This window comes from Colius striatus, chromosome 9, assembly GCF_028858725.1.
Source record: "Colius striatus isolate bColStr4 chromosome 9, bColStr4.1.hap1, whole genome shotgun sequence".
NCBI lineage: Eukaryota > Metazoa > Chordata > Aves > Coliiformes > Coliidae > Colius > Colius striatus.
In genome coordinates, this window is record NC_084767.1 from 13,330,161 (window position 1) to 13,350,586 (window position 20,426).

At 43.4% G+C, this 20,426-nt stretch overlaps 1 protein-coding gene across 11 annotated transcripts in view; it reads left to right on the forward strand.

Moving 5' to 3' along the window:
- Positions 1-20,426, forward strand: part of ANKHD1 (ankyrin repeat and KH domain containing 1) — a 110,366-nt gene that overhangs the window by 79,566 nt on the left and 10,374 nt on the right. For all 11 annotated transcript variants that reach the window (XR_009819321.1, XM_062003031.1, XM_062003032.1 and 8 more), the window contains 16 exons: positions 1,374-1,519; positions 1,642-1,753; positions 2,553-2,698; positions 4,123-4,265; positions 4,989-5,202; positions 6,411-6,586; positions 7,262-7,424; positions 8,527-8,622; positions 8,898-9,014; positions 9,526-9,700; positions 10,049-10,502; positions 10,937-11,014; positions 12,847-12,993; positions 14,414-14,524; positions 16,029-16,178; positions 16,467-18,082. Coding sequence is in view for 10 of the 11 variants with exons in the window: in XM_062003031.1 (XP_061859015.1) it covers positions 1,374-1,519; positions 1,642-1,753; positions 2,553-2,698; positions 4,123-4,265; positions 4,989-5,202; positions 6,411-6,586; positions 7,262-7,424; positions 8,527-8,622; positions 8,898-9,014; positions 9,526-9,700; positions 10,049-10,502; positions 10,937-11,014; positions 12,847-12,993; positions 14,414-14,524; positions 16,029-16,178; positions 16,467-18,082 (4,044 nt within the window). In the remaining variant the exon portion in view is untranslated. The remainder of the gene's footprint in view (positions 1-1,373; positions 1,520-1,641; positions 1,754-2,552; positions 2,699-4,122; positions 4,266-4,988; positions 5,203-6,410; positions 6,587-7,261; positions 7,425-8,526; positions 8,623-8,897; positions 9,015-9,525; positions 9,701-10,048; positions 10,503-10,936; positions 11,015-12,846; positions 12,994-14,413; positions 14,525-16,028; positions 16,179-16,466; positions 18,083-20,426) is intronic.

Here is a 20,426-nt window from a genome sequence, read left to right on the forward strand (position 1 = left end):
AATTTGGGAATCCAGCAGTGACAATACTCATCCCATCCAGCTGCTCTAGTAGCACGGCTCTTACTTGTAGCTTGTAGCTAGTGCTGTAGGTTTGGCAGACGTTGCTTCCAGGTAATCCCAGCTGAGCCTTAGATTCATTTGGGCTCCCCTTGGATGCCCACTTGGTCACAAAGGCAGACAGGGGGCTTGACCCCACAGTATACATGTGCAGAGAGATTTCCCTGCTTGTTCTAGTAAAGCTTCATTTAAAAATAACTGATAATTGGATTTTATTCAACTGTCTTCTCTTTTTAATAGAAGATAAAGTTGCTTTCCTTGTGTCCATGAGCTGTGCTAGATCATAGAATCATAGAATGGTAGGGGTTGGAAGGGACCTCTAGAGATCATCCAGTCCAGCTCTTCTGCAGGTCCACATAAAATAGGTCACACAGGAACTTGTCCGAGTGGGTTTGGAAACCTCCCACAAAGGAGCCTCCACACCCTCCCTGGGCAACCTGGGCCAGGGCTCCCTCACCTCAGCACCAAAGGAGTTTCTCCTTGTGTTTCAGTGGAACTTTTTGTGTTCCAGCTGATGTCCATCACCCCTTGTGCTGGCACTGGAGACAAACAGAAAAAAGTGTTGTCCCATCTTCCTGACACCCACTCTTTAAGTATTTGTTAGTGTTAATGAGGTCCCCCCTCAGTCTCCTCTTCTCCAGACTGAGCAGCCCCAGGTCCCACAGCCTTTCCTCATAAGAAGGATCTTCAAGATTAAATCTTTCTCAGACTGTGGATGAATCTGAATACGTTTTTAGGGAGCACAGTTTTCAGCTTGCATATTTTTGACTGCCCTCTCCTGGCACTTCTTTTCCACCTATCCGGGGTTGTTCTAACTCTGAGACGTGATTAATGGTGTAAGTTACTGTCAGTCATCTTGCTTTGAAAACCTTCTCTTGAGGCTAGATGGGCACTAACCTTTACATGAAAACCTTCCGAATTCCATAATGAGACTGTATTTCTGAATGTTAGGTTTGTGTTTTAGTGATAAATTGTTTGCCTCCTTAGGCTGAGCATACAATTAAACTCTAACAATGAACGTTAAGGCTTGGGAAGGATAACTAATAATCTTCGTAACTCACACTCGTAATGCATACGTACTAATTCATAAAATTATTTTCTGACTTAACACAGTTTGGAGACAGTGCTTACACTGCTTAGCTGCTGGAAAGCTTCTTTGCCCAAGACACCAACTTGTTTGTTTTTGTGAAGACTTAATTTGTTTCCCCCCTTCTTGTTTTGATATTAGACCGTTGCAGTTTTACAGGACTAAAAATTTCTTACTTTAAAATGTACCACTTGTAAGAGTGGATTAATCATGTGGTGTTCCTTTTCAGCTGTGAATAGCAGAGTGCCCAGCGGCTCCACCAGCTCCTCGCACACTACGGAATCCCCTACGCCGGAGCCTTGTTCACAGGTGTCAACCAATGTGCCCACACAGTCAGTGCTCCCCATGTACCCTTCAGTTGACATCGATGCACATGTGAGTAGTTGCAACTGGTTTTGAGTAGATTTACTTTCTGCTAAGTTCTAAAAGAAGAATATCTAGTACTATCATTATTTTACTTTCTGAATATCTGCTTCTTTTTCTTCCCAACCATGAAGACTGAAAGTAACCATGACACTGCTCTGACCCTTGCATGTGCGGGAGGTCATGAAGAACTCGTGTCCGTACTGATAGCACGTGGTGCCAATATTGAACACAGAGACAAGAAGGGTAAGCTAAAACAGTTTGACCATGAACTAGAAGTTGAAATAGCAAATTTCAGGCTGGCATTTACTATTCTTGCTTCGGAAAGTTAGCAAAGCTTGCAAAAATGTAGGACTGCACTTGATGTAGAAGTATTGGCCAGACGGAGCTGGTGACATTGCATGCCTTTCTGTCTATTTCTGAGAGGAAGTGTATCTGAGTGGTATCCTTGAGCAGATTTGTGAATTATCCTTTGACTCACCCTCTACAAAAGTCCTTAGTGTAGTAGATGGAGCAGCGGATGGGGGTAAATAGCAAATCTTGACTGACAAAGCAAATGGAGAGCACGTGTCAGGTTGTGTGGTGATGTTCCCAATAACAGAGTTCAGCAAAATCTCAAATCTTTCAGAGCTGAGAAAACAAAATGACTGTACCACTCAGAACTCGCATTGACCACTGGAAATGAGCAACACACACAGTGCAGATGTGTTCACTTTTTGGAGCTTTATTAAACAGTAATTAAGTGGAAAGCCATGACTTCTCTAAACAGGTGAATGGTCAGAAATTAATCCAAGATCATCACCTCGAGTAGTGTTTAGATTTCGTTCAAAGAGCCTTAAATTGTATTTGTCTGGAGTCAGAGCCAAGATGTGTCAGAGTCAGAAGAGGACTAGGAGAGGGTCTGAGATTGTGACAGAAACTCCCAGTCTGAGGAAGAAATGTCTAATCAACGGAAGTCATTGTGAATTAGCCCTTTTGTGCCTCTCTGCTCCTTAATACTTTTGAGATTCTCAAGACTGCTTTTATCGTAACCTCTTTGTATTAGGTTTTACACCTTTGATTCTGGCTGCAACTGCTGGACACGTTGGAGTAGTGGAAATTCTCCTAGACAAAGGTGGGGACATAGAAGCACAGTCTGAGCGCACAAAGGACACTCCCCTGTCGTTGGCGTGCTCCGGAGGACGCCAAGAGGTACAGACACACTTGTCCTCAGTGGATTTGAATTGGTTTTTATACATAGGTTTTTGCACAGTGGTTTTTGTTGAAGTTACAATAAGTCATCTCTTTTCTGGAAGGTTTTTAACCTGTGTAAGTGTAGCTAGTTTAAGTCTTTTTCTCTTCCAAGAGGAAAGGAAATGTATTCTTCCCTCCCTTGACTATCCCAGTTTTGTTAGATGATGATTGTTACAACTTGTGGTCCTTCTTCTATTGCTGCATCCTTGCAAGATCAGTACTTTAGTGAGGGAGACAGGGATGTTTAATGAGTAACTTTATTCACTGAACACTTTCTTTATGCATCTTCCCGGCTCTGAAAACTAAAACAGCTGGTGCAAGGCACACAGGAGCTGGAAATCTGTGTTGGCAGAACATGGTAATGTGCAGGGCTGGTAAGTGCAGATGCAGTACTGGTCTTTCAAGGATGTTTCAGATTTCTGTGATATTCTTTTGGTTCCTTTTTTTGGTGTACAAATAAGATTTTTTAAATCTTTCCTGTTCAAGTCATGGGCATAGTAACTTAGAAGACAACAAGGAAGTGGCAAAGGGCCCTGCACTAGGTATGGGAGGAGTAAGCTTTGGAACGTGACAGGATTAAAGCATTCGCCCAAAATGGAAAAGTTTCCACTTTGATTTCTGAACTGCAGCTGTTTAACGATATAATTGCTGCTCACAAATAAAACTAGAGATCAACGTGGCCTGTGATAGCATTACTTATTGAACTGCCTAAGTCTTCTGTTCTTCCTCTTTATTTTTTCCTTATGCCAGAATCTACCTCATCTCTTTCTGTGAGGCAGCCTTTTTGTCTGACTTATTTGAAAGTGTTATAAAATGAGACCCACTTTAAGTGCAGTACATCACCAGAAATGTTTTCATTTCCCTCCCTTTTATTTGTCTTTAAGCAGCTTCTGACAGATTAGTCCTTCCTCATGCTTGTTCCATTGGCATCAGTCGGTCTGATTTTTACCATGCCTTTTGGTGGAAAGGCCATATAATACAGATGATCAAACTTGGCTCAAGTGTCATTTGAATTGAAGTTGTGGGAGTTTCTGAAAAAAAAAATGCTTAAAGAGTGTGAGACATTATGGGAGCATGATAGATCCTTTGTTTGCAAACATTAGACTCACAAGAAGACCTTCACTTTAAAGCCTTGGATTTTTGATTAGGCAGAATAAACTTTCTGGAAGACAAGGGCTGCACTGCTACAACCCACATCTGTTAGATGATGTGTTCTTGAGTCTGAACAGCACATGTGTAAAAATGAAGCAAAGAGGATGGAGGTATTGACAGTGGAAGTTGCTGTCCCACTGAAACGTTTGAACGCACAATAACATCCTCTCACTTCCTGGATAACAGCAAAGGCCACGATACAGCTTTTGACATGGAAGTTGTCTTTTCAGGTGGTTGACTTGCTGTTGGCCCGGGGAGCAAATAAAGAACATCGGAATGTGTCTGATTATACACCATTAAGCCTTGCTGCATCTGGTGGATATGTTAATATCATCAAGATTCTTCTCAATGCTGGGGCAGAAATTAATTCAAGGTAATGTACTATGTAGACCAGACAAGCTGCAGCATAGTATGGATGCTCCCTAGTTGACACTTGCTGAGGCATAGGTTGGAATCTTTAGTGCTTTCAGACCTCCTTGCCGCCTTTCTACACTCTTGTTATCCTTCAGGTTCATGTTATCGTAATGCCTTTAAAATGCCTGTAATTATCACAAACTTCCATCTCCCTTATACCTGCGTTTCAAGGGATTATTATAGTCTGAAAAGCGCTTCCTTCCCTTTCCTTTTTCCACCATTCTGGGATCTAGAAGTCAGATTATTTCCAGTGGAACCTACTGAAAGGAACCAGACAAAGTGCTCAGGGCAGCTCTGTGTCTTTGTTGGAAGACATCTTTTTCAGTAAGAACAGACTTACACAGCTATGTCTTATAAACTTCCTCTGTATTCATTGTAAGAAAACTTAAGTATGTTCTATCACTAGAGGAAGTTTAAACTGCAGCTGTGCTAGAAGCACATTTTTTCTGAATGAAGCTTCACCTTGTTTATAAATTGCAGTTGTCTATTGCATGTAGTTACTCTGATGGTTTCTCCTGATCAATTAAAAAATGCTAGTGTTTAGGCCAGTGTCCTATATTTGTATGTTACAGGTTCCTTTCTGGCTTACAGCAGAACATTTTTATTTCCTCTTGGATAAACTTAATATTTCCCAGAGCATTCCTCCAGGCCTGGGAACTACAGTTTGTTTCTTTCCCTTTAGGACTGGGAGTAAGCTGGGTATTTCTCCTCTGATGCTGGCTGCTATGAATGGTCACGTACCTGCTGTGAAGCTGTTGCTCGATATGGGTTCCGATATCAATGCCCAAATTGAGACCAACCGAAACACAGCCCTCACCTTGGCCTGCTTCCAGGGCCGAGCAGAGGTGGTCAGTCTGCTTCTGGACAGGAAGGCCAATGTTGAGCACAGGGCAAAGGTAAGTGTGAGTCCTTTCATTGCGACTTATTTGTAACAGGTGACTTCTGAGCCAGCAAGTTGCATCAGATTTCCCTGTTATTTTGGGTCTCTCTGGGCTCAGAGGACTTATTGAATCAGAGGACTTACTAAATGTTCTGAAATAAGATGGTTGGGATTTGGTTTTTTTTTTTTTAAATAAAAGCATCAATGATGATTAATTTTTTTTGCATTGGAGAAAAGCTGACTGCTCCTGAGTTGATAATGAAAACCAGACTGACTTTTGTTCTGTAGTACTGAGAAATTTTTCAGGTTTAAGCCTGATGTGATACTCATTAACAGAACAGATAGACATATTTTTACATGTGAGTGAAGTCTAGGCAGGAAGACAGTGGTGTTGCTTATAGTGACTCATGTAGAACAGATTTCTTGTCTACAGCAGAAGTAGTGCAGTCAAGCTTTGTAAAGCTTTTGCGTTGCTTGTAGAACCCTTGGCTTCAGTGCTGTGACTTTCTGTGCCTCTGAAATGCTCCACAGGTCCCATCCTTTGGTACTCTGGGACAGCTTTGTGTCTCCTGCCATAAAGCAAGCTTAATGCTTGTGTAGACAGCCAGACTGATTTCCCCAGCACAAAGGAATTTTTGGTAACTCCTAAGACTGCTGAAATAATTGCTGTGTCTGTCTACCCCGCCTACTTCTGGAATGACTGAGGCTGGAGAAAAGGGGATGTGGATAAAAGTCAGCTCTCAAATGGTCAGTTGGGCATGTTAGCAGCTAGTATAAGTTTCTTTAACAGTCTAGCCTGGCAACTAAGTTGGGCCCGGATCAGTCTCAGAGCTACAGCAGACTAGAGAAAAAGCTATAAAGCCATTTTCTGAACACTTTTGTAGAAACACTTGTGTCTTCATTTGAATCTGTTCTAACCTGTGCATTGAAGCTCCTGTTGAAAGCTTTGGTTTTGCTGTTGAGACAGGTATCTGGTGGTACTTGGTCAACAGTTTGCTTGGGTTTGTATAAAAAAAGAGTATTTGGATTTGGGGTTTGTTTGTTTGTTTGGTTTGGTTTTGGGGTTTTTTTCAAGAAAGAAACTGCTTGAATTTAGGCTCCTAAACTAAATATAAGTCACTAAATATAAAAAAAACCAAACACAACTGTTTTGCCTGTGCATAAATCACTTATGTTTTATCCAAAGTACATTGTACAAATTTCACACTTGTTCTCTTTGCGCAGACTGGTCTCACACCTCTGATGGAAGCGGCTTCAGGAGGATATGCAGAGGTTGGAAGGGTTCTCCTTGATAAGGGAGCAGATGTTAATGCTCCACCTGTGCCTTCCTCAAGAGATACAGCTTTAACAATTGCAGCAGATAAGGGTCACTACAAGTTCTGCGAGCTCCTGATTAATAGGTAAACTATTTCCTATTAGTGGCTGATGTGTTCTGTATCTGTGTTCCTCTGTGGCAAGGGGGCCCGGCCTTACGTTGCCTGGTGCATTTGAAAGGAAAGGGACCAGGAAGCTTTGGAAGTAGGATGTTGTATCTTTTCCTTACTGTCCAGTGTTATCCTGCAGTATCCTACTACTCCAGTATTAAGCAATTAGTACAAGCAGCTAGGACTAGAGGTAAGCAAACAGCATCTGGCTTGGCAGCTCTGTTGGCTGTGTGTTGCTCTAGCAATTCACACGGGAGCATTTCCCTGCTGTCACTTGGAGACAAAGCCTGGTAGTGGCTGTTGTGCTCTTCAAGCATAACCCTATGCACTGCACAGTCCTCAAGGGCTGCTTTGTCCTGTGGGTAGTCACCACCTGAAAGATAAGGGACCCATGGCTGCTGGTTGTGCAGCTGGGGTGCAGTAGGCTACATCAAACAAGTGTTTGTTTCTGTGAGGGCGGTTTACCTAATCCCTTTGTCGCTACATTGCAATTTAGACATCAGCTCTCAAGGACAGACTTTCTCTGTGTAGTCACTTGATTTCAGTAATTAATTATATATTCATTTGTACTCCAATCTTGCATAATCTTACTTCTTGGCTACCACCTTTACCCACACCTGATTTCACTTGATTACACTTGTGGTTTTCTAGAGGAGCACACATCGACGTGCGTAACAAGAAGGGAAACACCCCTCTGTGGCTGGCAGCTAACGGTGGCCACTATGATGTGGTTCAGCTGCTAGTGCAAGCAGGAGCAGATGTGGATGCTGCAGATAATCGCAAGATTACACCTCTGATGTCAGCGTTTCGCAAGGTAGGAGACAACTGGATTTTGCACATCAATGATAAATGTTTCCAAAACAGAGTTTCTAATTTGGTCTTAAATTTGAGTGCTTGGCTTTGGAAGAATCAAATATAACACAGCAAAAATACTGTTTTGGTAAAAGGCCTGCCTTAAAGTAATCACGGTCTCTGTACTTTGCACAGATGGGATTTTTGAGAGGTGAAAAACATTGTTCCACAAACCGTGTTAATGTTGTTGTTTCCAGTTACACACTGTCCAGAAACTTTCACTGTCGGAGATTTCACTGTCTTGCGATTACCATAATCCCCTATACATTTCTGCAGATGATCCTGCTTGTTTCAGACCTGCTTTTGAGATGAAGTAATACACTGGTCTGGTTCCTCCTGTTCATTAGTAACCTGTCATTGGGGGCCACTCTTTGTTGTTGAGACGCTTTCTGCCTCGCAGGGGGAAGATTGCTTGGTGATGGTTTCATCAGTTGTGTTGTTGGATGCAAGGAGCATAGCTGTAGCAGAGGAATTTATTAACTGTAGCTGCTTTGCCTTTAACAAAATATCAAATGAGTTTACAGCTTTGTTAGCAAACAGCAATATTGACCATGCCACTCCTGACCCTCTGTTGCTTTCAAATATTTTCAGAGACAAGAGCTGGATATTTTCTGTGTGGTTGCAGTGTAGCCCATCAGTGAGTGGATCCAGCAGCAGAGGAATGTGTTTGTCAGGGTAATATTCAGGTGGTTCAGTTCCCTGATCAGACTGAACCTTGTAACCTTGTAAGTTAGTGCCTTGGCAAGAGTATGGGGTCTAAAGAGAGTCCTCTTGGCTGTTACTAAAGCATGAATAGCTGCCTCTGCCCTTGGGCCTGGTTTGGTCGCTGCATTTTAACAAAAAATATCACTTGTGGGACAGCTTGTGTTTGCCACTATGAGGCACAACAGCAGACGTGCTGTCAGCACAGAGCAAACAGTAACTGCTTTTCTTCCCAAACAGCAGCTTACCAGAAATGTTCTTGCTTATTTTCAGTCTTTTGCATTGGACTAAGAGATATCAAACTTGTATTTTGAACGTTGATGATTGTGTAGAAGAGACGAGAATTTTCTTTGCTGTTTCAGGGCCATGTGAAAGTAGTTCAGTTCCTGGTGAAAGAAGTTAACCAGTTTCCTTCAGACATTGAATGCATGCGATACATAGCCACGATAACTGACAAGGTGAGTTTAGCTTTGGGAAAAGACTCTCTCTACTTTCAGTATATTTTCGGTGAAAATAAACATGAGAAATTCTTGAGTAATCAAAACCTGAATGTACATGTTTGCTCATGTACATTTGATTTGGAGGTTTGCACATGTCTCTTTTTTTAATACAGAACTTCAAAAAAATCTGCATCGAGAGTACGGGGAAGCTAGTCTCCTGTTTGGAGAGAGAGCCTCCCTAGCTCTTCATTTTTTGTTTATTATGGAGGTAATAAGACAACTTTGCATTCCAGGACTTGTTGAAAAAGTGTCACCAGTGTGTGGAGACAATTGTGAAAGCTAAAGACCAGCAGGCTGCAGAAGCAAATAAGAATGCAACTATCCTGCTGAAGGAGCTAGACCTGGAAAAAGTGAGTAGAAAATTGCTATCACATAGTGACCTGATCTAGGTGAATGTGCTTCTGCAGGGGTATTGGACCAGATGATCTCTAAAGGTCCCTTCCAACCCCACCATTCTATGATTCTATGGTTAATCTACAGACTGTGTCTCGTGTCGATGCTTCTTGAGGCAGTAGTTCTTCATGCTGTGACTGTGCTTCCCTTCCTGTAATATGCAAAAAGTGAAGCATATGTTGAAGGTGGCAAATTAGAACTGACTTCCGCTTCAGCCACTCATTTTTAGTAAAGCTTGGACTTGGCAATAGTTACCTTTAGATAGTAACTCTCTTGCATGAACTTCAGCACAGATGACATGCGCCTCGATGGAGTGATAACGTGGTATGTTATATATTGTGTAAGATGTGGCCCATAAGCATTTTCTGGACTTCTACTTAGTGTTACAAAAGAGAGAGAGCCTATAGATGGAGTTGAGCAGACTGCAGGGAAAATCAACTTATATATGGATCCTTTTCTCCTACATAGTCAAGGGAGGAGAGCAGAAAACAAGCTCTTGCAGCTAAAAGAGAGAAAAGAAAGGAAAAGAGAAAGAAGAAGAAAGAGGAACAAAAAAGAAAACAGGAAGAAGATGAGGAAAACAAACCTAAAGAAACTCTGGAACTGCAAGAAGATGATGATGATGAAGAAAATGACGATGAAGGTAAAGAACAAGTGGTTCATGAACAATGTGGTTGTGGGGGTGCCTTTTTTTTTTTAACTGAGTCTGTCTGAAACCTGGCCTCTCTGATGCTGTGATTTTCGTTGTTGCATAGCTTCTCTCCCAGTTCCTCCCTCTGCAATCAGAGTTCCTGGAAAAACTCCTTTGTTTGCTGCCTCCCCCTGCCTTATTCCCAAAAGCCTTTCACTCTTGGAAGATTTACAGCTGAATGCCATGCAAGTAGTCTTGACAGTTCAGCAAGGAACATGGCTTCAGCTGTAGTGTCTTCAGTCAGAGAACTGGTCTCTGTTTTGTGAATTTTGATTGTATATCAACTGTTTTTTCTTCCAGTGGAGCAAGAAGTTCCTATAGAGCCTCCTAGTGCAACTACTACGACTACAATTGGAATTTCTGCGACTTCAACTACTTTCACGAATGCTTTTGGGAAGAAGAGAGCTAATGTGGTGACTACCCCCAGCACAAACAGGAAAAATAAGAAAAACAAAACAAAAGAAACTCCTCAGAATATGCAAATAATTTTGCCAGATCAGCATATATCTCTAGCACAGCAAAAAGCAGATAAAAATAAAATAAATGGAGAGCCAAGAGGCGGTGGCGCGAGTGGGAACAGCGATTCGGATAACCTGGACAGCACAGACTGCAACAGTGAAAGTAGCAGTGGGGGCAAAAGCCAGGAGCTGAACTTCACGATGGACACCAACTCCTCGGAGCGGAGGTATGCCTCGCTGCTTATCCCCTCTCAGGAGGAGAAAACAAGCACCTCGGCTTCAAAAACACCAACGAGGTGAGGCTGCCACACTGCTTCCACCTTATTTCACAGGATTTTGCCTGTGTCAGCGTAAATGTTCTGTAGCTTTACAGCAGCTGCTACGTTCACAGATTCTTGAGAGACAGAGTTTACTGTATTTGCATAGCTATTAAACAAGTTTGTTGAACCCAACCTCTTTAAAGTGACAAAAATAGGATTCTCTTTTTTTGGTGTTGCTGGCTAGTTTGTAATGCTACTTTAGCAAAGCAGCTAGTTTACCCTCTGCACTATTTAAGCATCCATGTTGCATTGTCAACTTTGTTAGAGCAGATTTAAAAGTGAATCTGCTGCTAATTTTAAAAGGAGGTGCCAGCTCCACTTATAAAATCTTTACAGAAGTGGTTTAATTACTTTTTGATTGTTTTATGGTTTCACAATTAACTGATGTGAGTTGTAATCTTTGTTTTAAGGAGGGAGGAAGTTGACGACTCTGAGCATTTTACCTGCCAGGTTGACGGACAGTTTGATTTACCCTTGTCAAGCCAGAGGTGAGAGTCAAAAGGGCTCAGGGAATGTACAGGGGTCGTGTGAATGGTTTTGAAGGTCATTCAGTTGCCAGACAGTGAGCTAATAACTTGTATAACACCAGTTTCTGAATAGGTCATTGGTCTGAATCGAAAAGCTTAGATCCCATCTGAATTGAGGTAGTCTTTGCTTATTTTTCCATAGAAAGAGTATGAGTCTGATCCTCCACAGTTTTATTTTTTCTTTCCTTTTCTTGCATTAAGTGAAGGCAGGTTTGACCTACAGGACACCTGTCTGACTGAGACTGACCCAGCTGCAATATGAATGCAAAGGTGATGGGATCAAAAAAGGCAGCAGAACTAAATAAATGCTTACTTGTAGCTCCTTGTAGGAGCAGTGCTTCTGTTAGGTAAAGTACACCTATGAAACAAGGCAGTGTACAGAAATCCCAAAACAGGACTCGTGTCAGACAGGTGCTCTTCGGCTCTTGGACTAGTCAGACTTCATCTGAAAATAATTTCTAAATTTATTCTTTCTGAATTCCTCTTCTCTTTAGTCATAGACATGACAATGACCAGGCTTCTCTCTAATTGGAGTTTAAATTGGGCTTCATAACAATGCTTTTCTGAAAACATACCCAGACATTTTCGGACAAAGCAGAAGAAAGCTTTTAAAGTCTACTCAGGAATCGATGTTCCACAATGGACTTCATTCTTTTCTTTCATATACATTTTCTTGTTCTCTTTGCCACAATCTCATAGTTGTCTGAGGACAAGTAAAGTTCTCCACAGAACTTTCAAATGCTGTGGGCAGGCGTATTATTGGAGAGCTAGACCATACTCAGGTAAAGAGAGAAAATGCTGCCGTTTTAAAAGGCATATTGTCCAAACATTGCTGTTCATATGGTCTGTGTGCTCAGGTTAATTTAAATGTGGACAGATCTCTGAAGTTTATATAAAGTGCAGTGCGAACAGTTTGCCCACCAGAAAGCACAATGAACATAGAATGATATTAAATGGATTAATAAAATGGATTTGCATACAGAAAAGAGGAAGGAGTGATGCCATGCAAGATAGCTGTAAAATTTTCAGCGCTGACATGGGTTTGCTGGGTGAAATCACAAAAGGCTAGTTTATCAATGACTTGTGAAGACTGCTGTCTGCCTGTGTTTCAGTGCTGCAGATGAACTTGTGAGCTCACAGTGCTGCTTTTCTTCACCTCCACAAAGATCAATGACCCTAACAAGACATTACCTGTTCCCTCTCTTTTCTTTTTCTTTCTTGCCCAAACATTGTGGTGTTTGTATAGCTAGCCTATTGCTACAGAGGTTTTAGTACAGCTTATGGTATTTGGGTACCTGCTTCCAAATTGATGTCACTGGGACTTAAACACATGAGTATGCTTGGATATTTTGCCTCAGTTACCCATCCATAAAATGACGTGTGTGAGGTAGAATTACTTTCCAGGGAATCTGTAATAATAAGAACTGAAAAGCAGACACTTACACATATTTAGTGAGAAAGAGATATTATTAATAAAGTACTCTTCTTAAAAAGCTGTTAAAAAAAGAGGGCACAGTATAAACACATAATCAGGATGTGCCTAAGTGGCTGTGTGCTGCCTACCATACACTATTCCAATCTGATGTCCTTTGTGCCTCTGTTGTTACTTAATTCAGTTTAGCACACCACTTTTTGGAGGAAGGATGTAGGCTAGAAGGTAAAACCGAACAGTTGTTCCTTGTAGAAAATAAGAATCAAACCCATTCATGCCAGTAGTTTTAAGCTGCATAAATGTATCCTGTAATGCTGTTGCTTTGTTCTGTTACTTGTAATTGGCACATTTCTGTTCACAGACTTGACGGTGAAGGTCATTCAAATTCTTTGTCGACTAATTATAAGCCTGTTTCCCTGCCTCTGACTTCTCCAAATGTAAAGCTGAATCTGACTAGTCCAAAAAGAGGCCAGAAAAGAGAAGAAGGCTGGAAAGAAGTGGTTAGAAGGTAAAGATGTTAATTCTGTATTTACAAACTGAAGTTTTCTGTCTTGCAATTTATTCTGTAATGCAGATTCTCCAGTAAGTTTGTTTTAATTCTTTAATTAATTTGTAAAATATCTATCCTCCCTTACTCTTGCAGTATAGTGAAAACAAATGGCAGTCCTAATTTGTAGTAACTCTTTATTAACTTCACATCAGTACAACATGGACATTTTGTTTGGCACGAGGGTTTTCTTTACCTGTGACTTCAGTGCAGTAAAGGATACTGGGATGAGGTAAAAGAGGGAGAGAGAAGATGTCAGTGAAAAGCCCCTACAGCAGATGAACAAAAGGCAGGATGCATATTGGGAGAGCGGGGGAGGATGATCTCTTTAGGGCTCTGGGCGGTGACTGTGTCTGTGTCTGTTGATTCTGTGGGAGATGTTGTCACCTTACAGTGAGTGCTAGAAGGACATAATTTGCTTTACAGAGAAATCTGTAAATCTAACTTTCCCTTTGAAAATGTACTGGGTTTTTATTCTATTGGTATTAACACCCCAGTGTCTTTTCTGTAACCTTTGTGTCTACTCCTTGTAATTAGAAATGATCGTTTGGCTTTCCTTTTTTTGTTCCCTTCATCAAAAAATACCACAACACAAACACACAAGTGTCAGATGTCAGGGTGTACTTACAGTCCTCCTGCTTTCATGTTCTGCTATGATAGGGACCCAAGTATGCTCATTTTAGAGAGCTTTAGGCTGTGTGCAAAGAATAGACTTGTACAGCAGATTTAATGCATTCAGACTAGTGGAAGCCACTGACTGATTGTAGTAAAGGTTAAAAAGGCACTTACTGAAAAGGTAAGTGCTCGAATCCTTAGAGTGTTGGTTCAATCTCTGCCTTCTGTTGTGTTCACAAATGAGTTCTCCACTGAGACATGGGCTTGCTGAATGCGTGGCTGCAGACTGCCCACCCCATGGTGATTCGTGCAGGCATGAAACCATTAAACAGGCAGATGACTCTTCCAGGGCTGCCCTCGGACCCCACCATCAACCCTGGACTCCTCCTGGGTCTCGTGAGACTCAGAGGCTCAACTCAACTGCTTGTTTGGGTATTGTCTGCTCTTCTGCTGGAGATGGCAGGGTTCTAGAGGTGGCATCTAAAACTCCACCTTTCCTCATCCCCGAGGAATCAGGCTTTGTGTCATAAAGAATACATGTATAAAGGGTTCTGCTCTGGTGTTTGCCACATCCTGACTGCCTGGAGCACGCGTCCTGCCCAAGAGCTATTGTGTGCCTTTACATGCGTATGAAACATTCCCGGGAGCTGTGTGCCTTCCTCTCCTGGTCCCAACCGGAATTCTCCTCTCGCCGAGTAACCCCCTGGCTAGGAGAGGTGTGTATCAAAGAAGTAACCAATGAAAATATCCTTTCTGCCCTTTACAGGCAAGTAGGCAGAGTTTTGAAAGACCCTCCCCCTAGCAACACTCTGCAGCCAACACCAATTGAGCAATTTCAGATGCAGAGAGGAGGCCGTTGCTGTTCCGGAGCAAAAAGGTACTGTTCTGGGGAACTCAAGGTAAAAAACATCAAGCTTGGTGGGCAAAGAGGGAAAGGACAATGGGTGATGGGGGCCTGGGCATTTGGGTGAGCTGTCCTGGAGGAGGAACGCCTCCATGAGTGGTGGTGAGAGATTCCTAATGGGCTAAGGTGGAGGCAGATCAAAGTACAGTTAGGGACCCTGTCAGTAATGTGGACATATCTTGAAAGTTAGGTGACAATGGAAGCTCTGGTTTAGGGAAGGAGTGACAGGGATATCTAGCTTGAGAGAAGAGCCTTGGGCTTGGAAGGTGGAAGAAAGCCCAAAGCATGAAACAGCCTTGGGAGACAGCTGGGTGCATGCTCTGAGGACCTAGTTTGTGGAGATGAGGGGGGTTGTGGCATGCTGTCCTGGCAGGAGAGGTGGAACGAAAAAACACCTTGGCAAGATGAAGTGATGCTTTAAAAAAAATTTCCATGTATTTACCATATCCATGTTTAAAATGAAATGGGTTTCCTTTAAGTTCTATTAAGTGAGAAACAATATCTTGAGGATCAAGTTACTTAAAAGTTTCCAAGACGTGGGTAGCTGGGTGCAGATGGCAGCTTTTCCAGGGATGCTGGTGACTGTACAGCGTGGCTGTACAACTGGTGACTGTACAGCACAGCGGCTTCTGACACACCTCTGAATCCCCTCTAGTTGTTCAACTATCTGCACATCACTGGCAAGCCTGAAAGCTTGAGGGCCCACTGTTAGAGTCTAGGGGGACAGTGGTGGCTTGGAGAGCCCTCTGCTAGGATCTGGGTGGAAGCACAGCTTGCGTTCAGAAATTTGCCAACACCTGCACTGACCCACCAGTACCACCTGAATTCCAAAGATCCTAAATTGACTTAATTTGCTGAACACATGGGTTACAGAGTTGTGGTCTGATGGTGAGCCTGCTTCTACAAATCTGTGCTGCCTTCCTAGAGGCTTCCAGCAGCTCCTTCAATCACAGACAGGCACGGTTGAGCTGCCTACCGCTTACCATTGTGTGATGTCAGCAACAACCCTTCAAATCTCCAGCTGTGCAAGAAGGGGACACTGAAGGGGCTGTGAATGCAGCTGGTATTACAGAGCTGATCTCTGGGAAAACACTAGAAACCACCTTCTCCTTGCTATAAATGATCAAAGTAGCTAAGCCGTGGGCTTTTATTTTTGAAGTAGCACTACTTGTGTAAATCTAGGTCGATAAGCTGAGGGTTTGTCTCACTTCGAGGGTACATGAGATAAAATGTGAGCAGTGTGAGGCGCATACATCTGTGTTACAACAGTGGTGGCTTCTGGAGAGGCCTTGTCAGATACTGAGGATTAGGAGTAATTTGAGTGGGGGAGTTTTAGAGAAGCCATAAAGGGTGAGGAAAATAATCAGCAGAAAACCATGTAAGAATATTGCTTCAGCTGCTTGTCAGACAGCAAGGGACTTTTGTATGCCTCTAAAGTTTGAATGCATTTCATAGATTTGTGATCTTTGTGATACAGGTCAAAGAAATTATCTGTCCCAGCTTCTGTGGTATCAAGAATCATGGGGCGAGGTGGATGCAACATCACAGCAATTCAGGATGTCACTGGTGCCCATATTGATGTTGATAAGCAAAAAGATAAGAATGGAGAGAGAATGATCACTATAAGGTACAGTATCTAGAAACGAAAGTTTTGAGTTAGTCCGCAATGTCATTTTTGAGAAGTTTGTTTGCTTTTTAAGATTAGGATGTATTTGGTTTCTTGGTACTAGAATAGACATTACTGCTGCCAGGATATGAAGAAGGACAAAGATAGTCCTTAACGTTGGCACGAGTCAAGAAATAACTTATTGGAGATCACATGCAATAGACTTGCAGATCAATATGAAGTTGAGGCTATGGAATGTGGCACAAAGTGAGGTTTTCTTTACAAAACATGTGTTTGTATTTAATCTAGGGGTGGTACGGAGTCAACACGATACGCGGTACAACTCATCAATGCCCTTATTCAAGATCCTGCCAAGGAACTGGAAGACTTGATTCCTAAAACTCATATAAGAACACCTGCTTCGAGTACCAAATCAATCCATGCAAACTTTTCATCTGGAGTCAGCACTGCAACTGCTTCAAACAAGAACTCCTTTCCCCTTGGAGCACCGCCCCTGGTCACATCGCAGTCATCGACACTCTCTACCTTCCAGCCTACTAACAAATTAAACAAGAATGTCCCAGCGAATGTGCGCTCATCTTTTCCAGTGTCTCTTCCTCTAGCTTATTCTCACCCTCATTTTGCCTTGCTGGCTGCCCAAACTATGCAACAGATCCGACACCCTCGCTTACCTATGGCCCAGTTCGGAGGAACTTTTTCACCTTCACCAAACACTTGGGGACCATTCCCAGTGAGACCAGTTAACCCTGGCAGCACGAACAGCTCTCCAAAGCATAATAGCTCGAGTCGTGTAGGTAGTCAGAATGGAAATATTTTGCAGACGGAGTCTCCTGGATTGGCTACTTCCAGTTGTCCCATTACCGTCTCTTCCGTAGCTGCTTCCACCCAGCCGCTCTGCGCAACCAGCAGTCGGACTCCCTCCTCGGTCAGAAAGCAGCTGTTTGCCTGCGTTCCCAAGACGAGCGCAGCAGCTTCAGCCATCTCAACTGTGACAAGCACCTGTAGCACTCTGCCTTCAGCTTCCTCTGCTCCCCCAAACAACGGGCAAGTGCCCACAGCGTTTCTGCCATCTAACGCTCCGCAAACGCAACACTCTGCACTTAAAGCAGACTCTTTCTCGGCTGTCTCGGCACCAAAGGAGAAGGCGCCGACACCAGAGCAGCCCGCTGTGAGCACGGGCACACCGGCTTCGGTTGCAAGTAGTTGCAGTCTGTCAGCCAGCAGCAGCTCAGGAGCCACCGAGACGCACCCGTCGAGCAGCCCTGCACCGCTAAGTAACGTCCAAGAGGAGATACTGCCAACCAGCATGTCAGAGATCAGTCCTTCCATGTCGATGCCTTTTTCATCCAGCTCAGAAACGGCTCCTTTAAGCTTAGCGTCACCCAGGTCAGTTGTTGCAGATAATCAGGACAACAGTAACTTACCTCAAGTAGCTGTACCAGCACCTCGAGTTACTCACAGGATGCAGTCCAGAGGTTCTTTCTACTCAGTGGTACCAAATGCAAACCTCCATCAAGATCCTCAGTCTATTTTTGTTACGAATCAAGTTCCTTTAACACCTTCTCAAGGTCCACCTGCTGCAGTGCAGCTTTCATCAGCCATGAACGTTATGAACGGTTCTCAGATGCACATTAACCCAGCAAACAAATCCTTGCCTCCTACTTTCGGGCCAGCAACGCTGTTCAATCACTTTAGTAGTCTTTTTGATAGCAACCAGGTGCCAGCTAACCAAGGATGGGGAGACTGTCCGCTCTCTACCCGAGCCGCAGCTGACCCGTCTTTCACTGTTCAGTCTACCTTTCTGAATAACTCAGTGCTAGGACACGTGGAAAACGTGCATCCTGACAACTCCAAGGCTCCTGGTTTCAGGCCACCTTCCCAGCGGGTTTCAACTAGTCCTGTAGGTAAGTCATTAAGATTGTGCACTGGACAGAATTTTTCCTCCAACCATTACGCTTTGATCATCTCAAAGTGGCTGAGAAGTAGTTTATAAATGACAGAGAATACTGATGTAATTGAGGACAGCCTGTTTTTTCCAACATTTTCCTTTCTTCTTCAGCTGTTCTTGTATGTGTAGGTGGGGAGAACATGGCAGGGATGGCATCGCGTGTCCTCTGTAAGAGCAGCACTGCTTCCACCTGTTCGTAGAGCTCAGAGTAGCATCTGTCTTAGCTTTTGAGTTGGAGTGGAACATTTTGTTGGGTGATACCAAACCAGAAGCAGTGGGACTGGGGCTGTTGACAGGTTCCAGCTGCAGAAGTGGCTGCAGGCAGTTGTTCAGTATTTTATCTGAGACTTAAGGGAGAGTAAACTCTCTGTGCTTTTTGTCTCTTGATACAGTCCTGGGATTTTGATAAGCTTATGTTATGCTTTGGGAACTTGGTGTGCTGCTGCATGGTATGTTTTATTCTGCTGTATAGTAGTTCCAGCTCATCTGCACGTATTGGGAATGGGAACACTCAGGGTGAGCACCCTGCCCTTGCTGTGTTCTTCCTATAGGGTTGTCATCATCTTAGTGTTGTATGTTTCAGCCAACGGGCTGCGCATAATTGTCTGGAAGGGACCCTTGAGATCTAGGCTGTACCACCCTGTTCTCCCCTTCATTCTTGCTGTCATGGCTTTATGGTAGAAGGCCTTGCTTTGAAATTGTCTTGACACCCACAATGTATATTAGATATTTGGGCTAATGCTTCAGGACTTGCATGTTGGACTGGGACAAGTCAAGTAGTGTGATGTTCAGACCAGAAAAGGGGACATTTGGGAGACATGTTGGAGAGGAAAGAAGATTTTCAGCATTCCTGTTCTTCTTGGTCAATTTACAAATGTGCAAGACTTCTGAATACCACACCATTTGTCTCTGACTAGCTTTAACCACTGGGATGTTCACTGTGACTATAGTAGTTTGATTTGGGCTGTGTGGCTCTGCAAAGCAAGGGAATGCTTAGAGCTCTTGTGCTGTGCCCAGTCCCAGCACAGTAAGCAGAACCAGCTGTAACTAAGGCTGCGGAAGGTAAAGTAACTAGCCCTTGTTTGTCAGATAGGCTACTAAGAAAAAAAGCGCCAGACCCTCCTGAGCAGACTCTAGAAGCGCTTTACATTGGCTCAGCTTTTTTCTGCAGTGCTCTAAACTGGGAGTTGGCTGTTGCTGGAACAACTGCTGGGAAGGAAGCTTATGGCAATCAGATCACTGATTTTCCTGATGATCCTGCCTATATGAAATGACTGAGTGAGGCTTCCTGTAGCAGCAAAAAATTCTGCTGTTCCCTTATGCAGAAGTCATAGAATCATAGAATGGTAGGGGTTGGAAGGGACCTTTAGAGATCATCTAGTCCAACCCTCCTGCAGAAGCAGGTTCGTCTAGATCAGGTCATCTGTTTCTTATTGTGAAAGATTTCTTAGTCCTTTATATATCCTTAAATGCCTGTAAATATTTCAAAGGCAGCCTAAATCTGTCTGACTTTGGGGAGACAACTGTGAAGTTCTCCTCAACTGAAGCACAAAAGTATTTGAACAGAACACATTTCTTTTGTCTGAGCTGGAGTTGGATTGGGATGTTACAAAGTGAAGATAAAACTGCAAATAGATAGATGTACCACTAAAATTCTGCCTGGCAGGAGGTGACTGGTTAGTCAGGTCCTTAGTTGATTCATTTAATGTCATTCTACTTAATACCTTTGTTTCAGAATCTAAATGTTCTGTCATGGGGTGGGAGGTGATTACAGAGCCTGGAGAGAAGGGGGCTTTCGAAATTGTGATAGGAAAGGAGCAGGTACGTGGGCTGGAGACCTCTCTGATGCCTTCCCTGAGCATGTAACTGGGGCACTGTGGTCTGTCCTCCCATCTCAGTCACCGGTTCTTCAGCTCAGCCTCAGAGGAGAGTTGAATTGGCAGCTACCATGGATATTCTCATGGGGTTTGGTGGTCAAGAGACTTTTGAGAAAGGAGAAGGGCCGATCACTGCTTCTGCCACCAGCCCTGTGATGGACAAGGAGCAGTCTGGGCCTTGCCTAGCAATTCAGTGCCCTCCTGTGTGATGAGAGGGAGTAGGAACGGCCACTGCAGCCCTTGGTGGACACGAATCCTCTGACCTCAGCTGTGGCTCTACACCTGACAGAGCAGGGCTTTGTCTTTTGTGCCTGTCTGATGCAGCTGGGCTGTGGCAAATTTTTCCACAAATCAGCATCTCTTGGTGGTCACCTCTAAGCTAATCTGGTGCAGATTTAATGTCATTGGACTGTGCACTAAAAC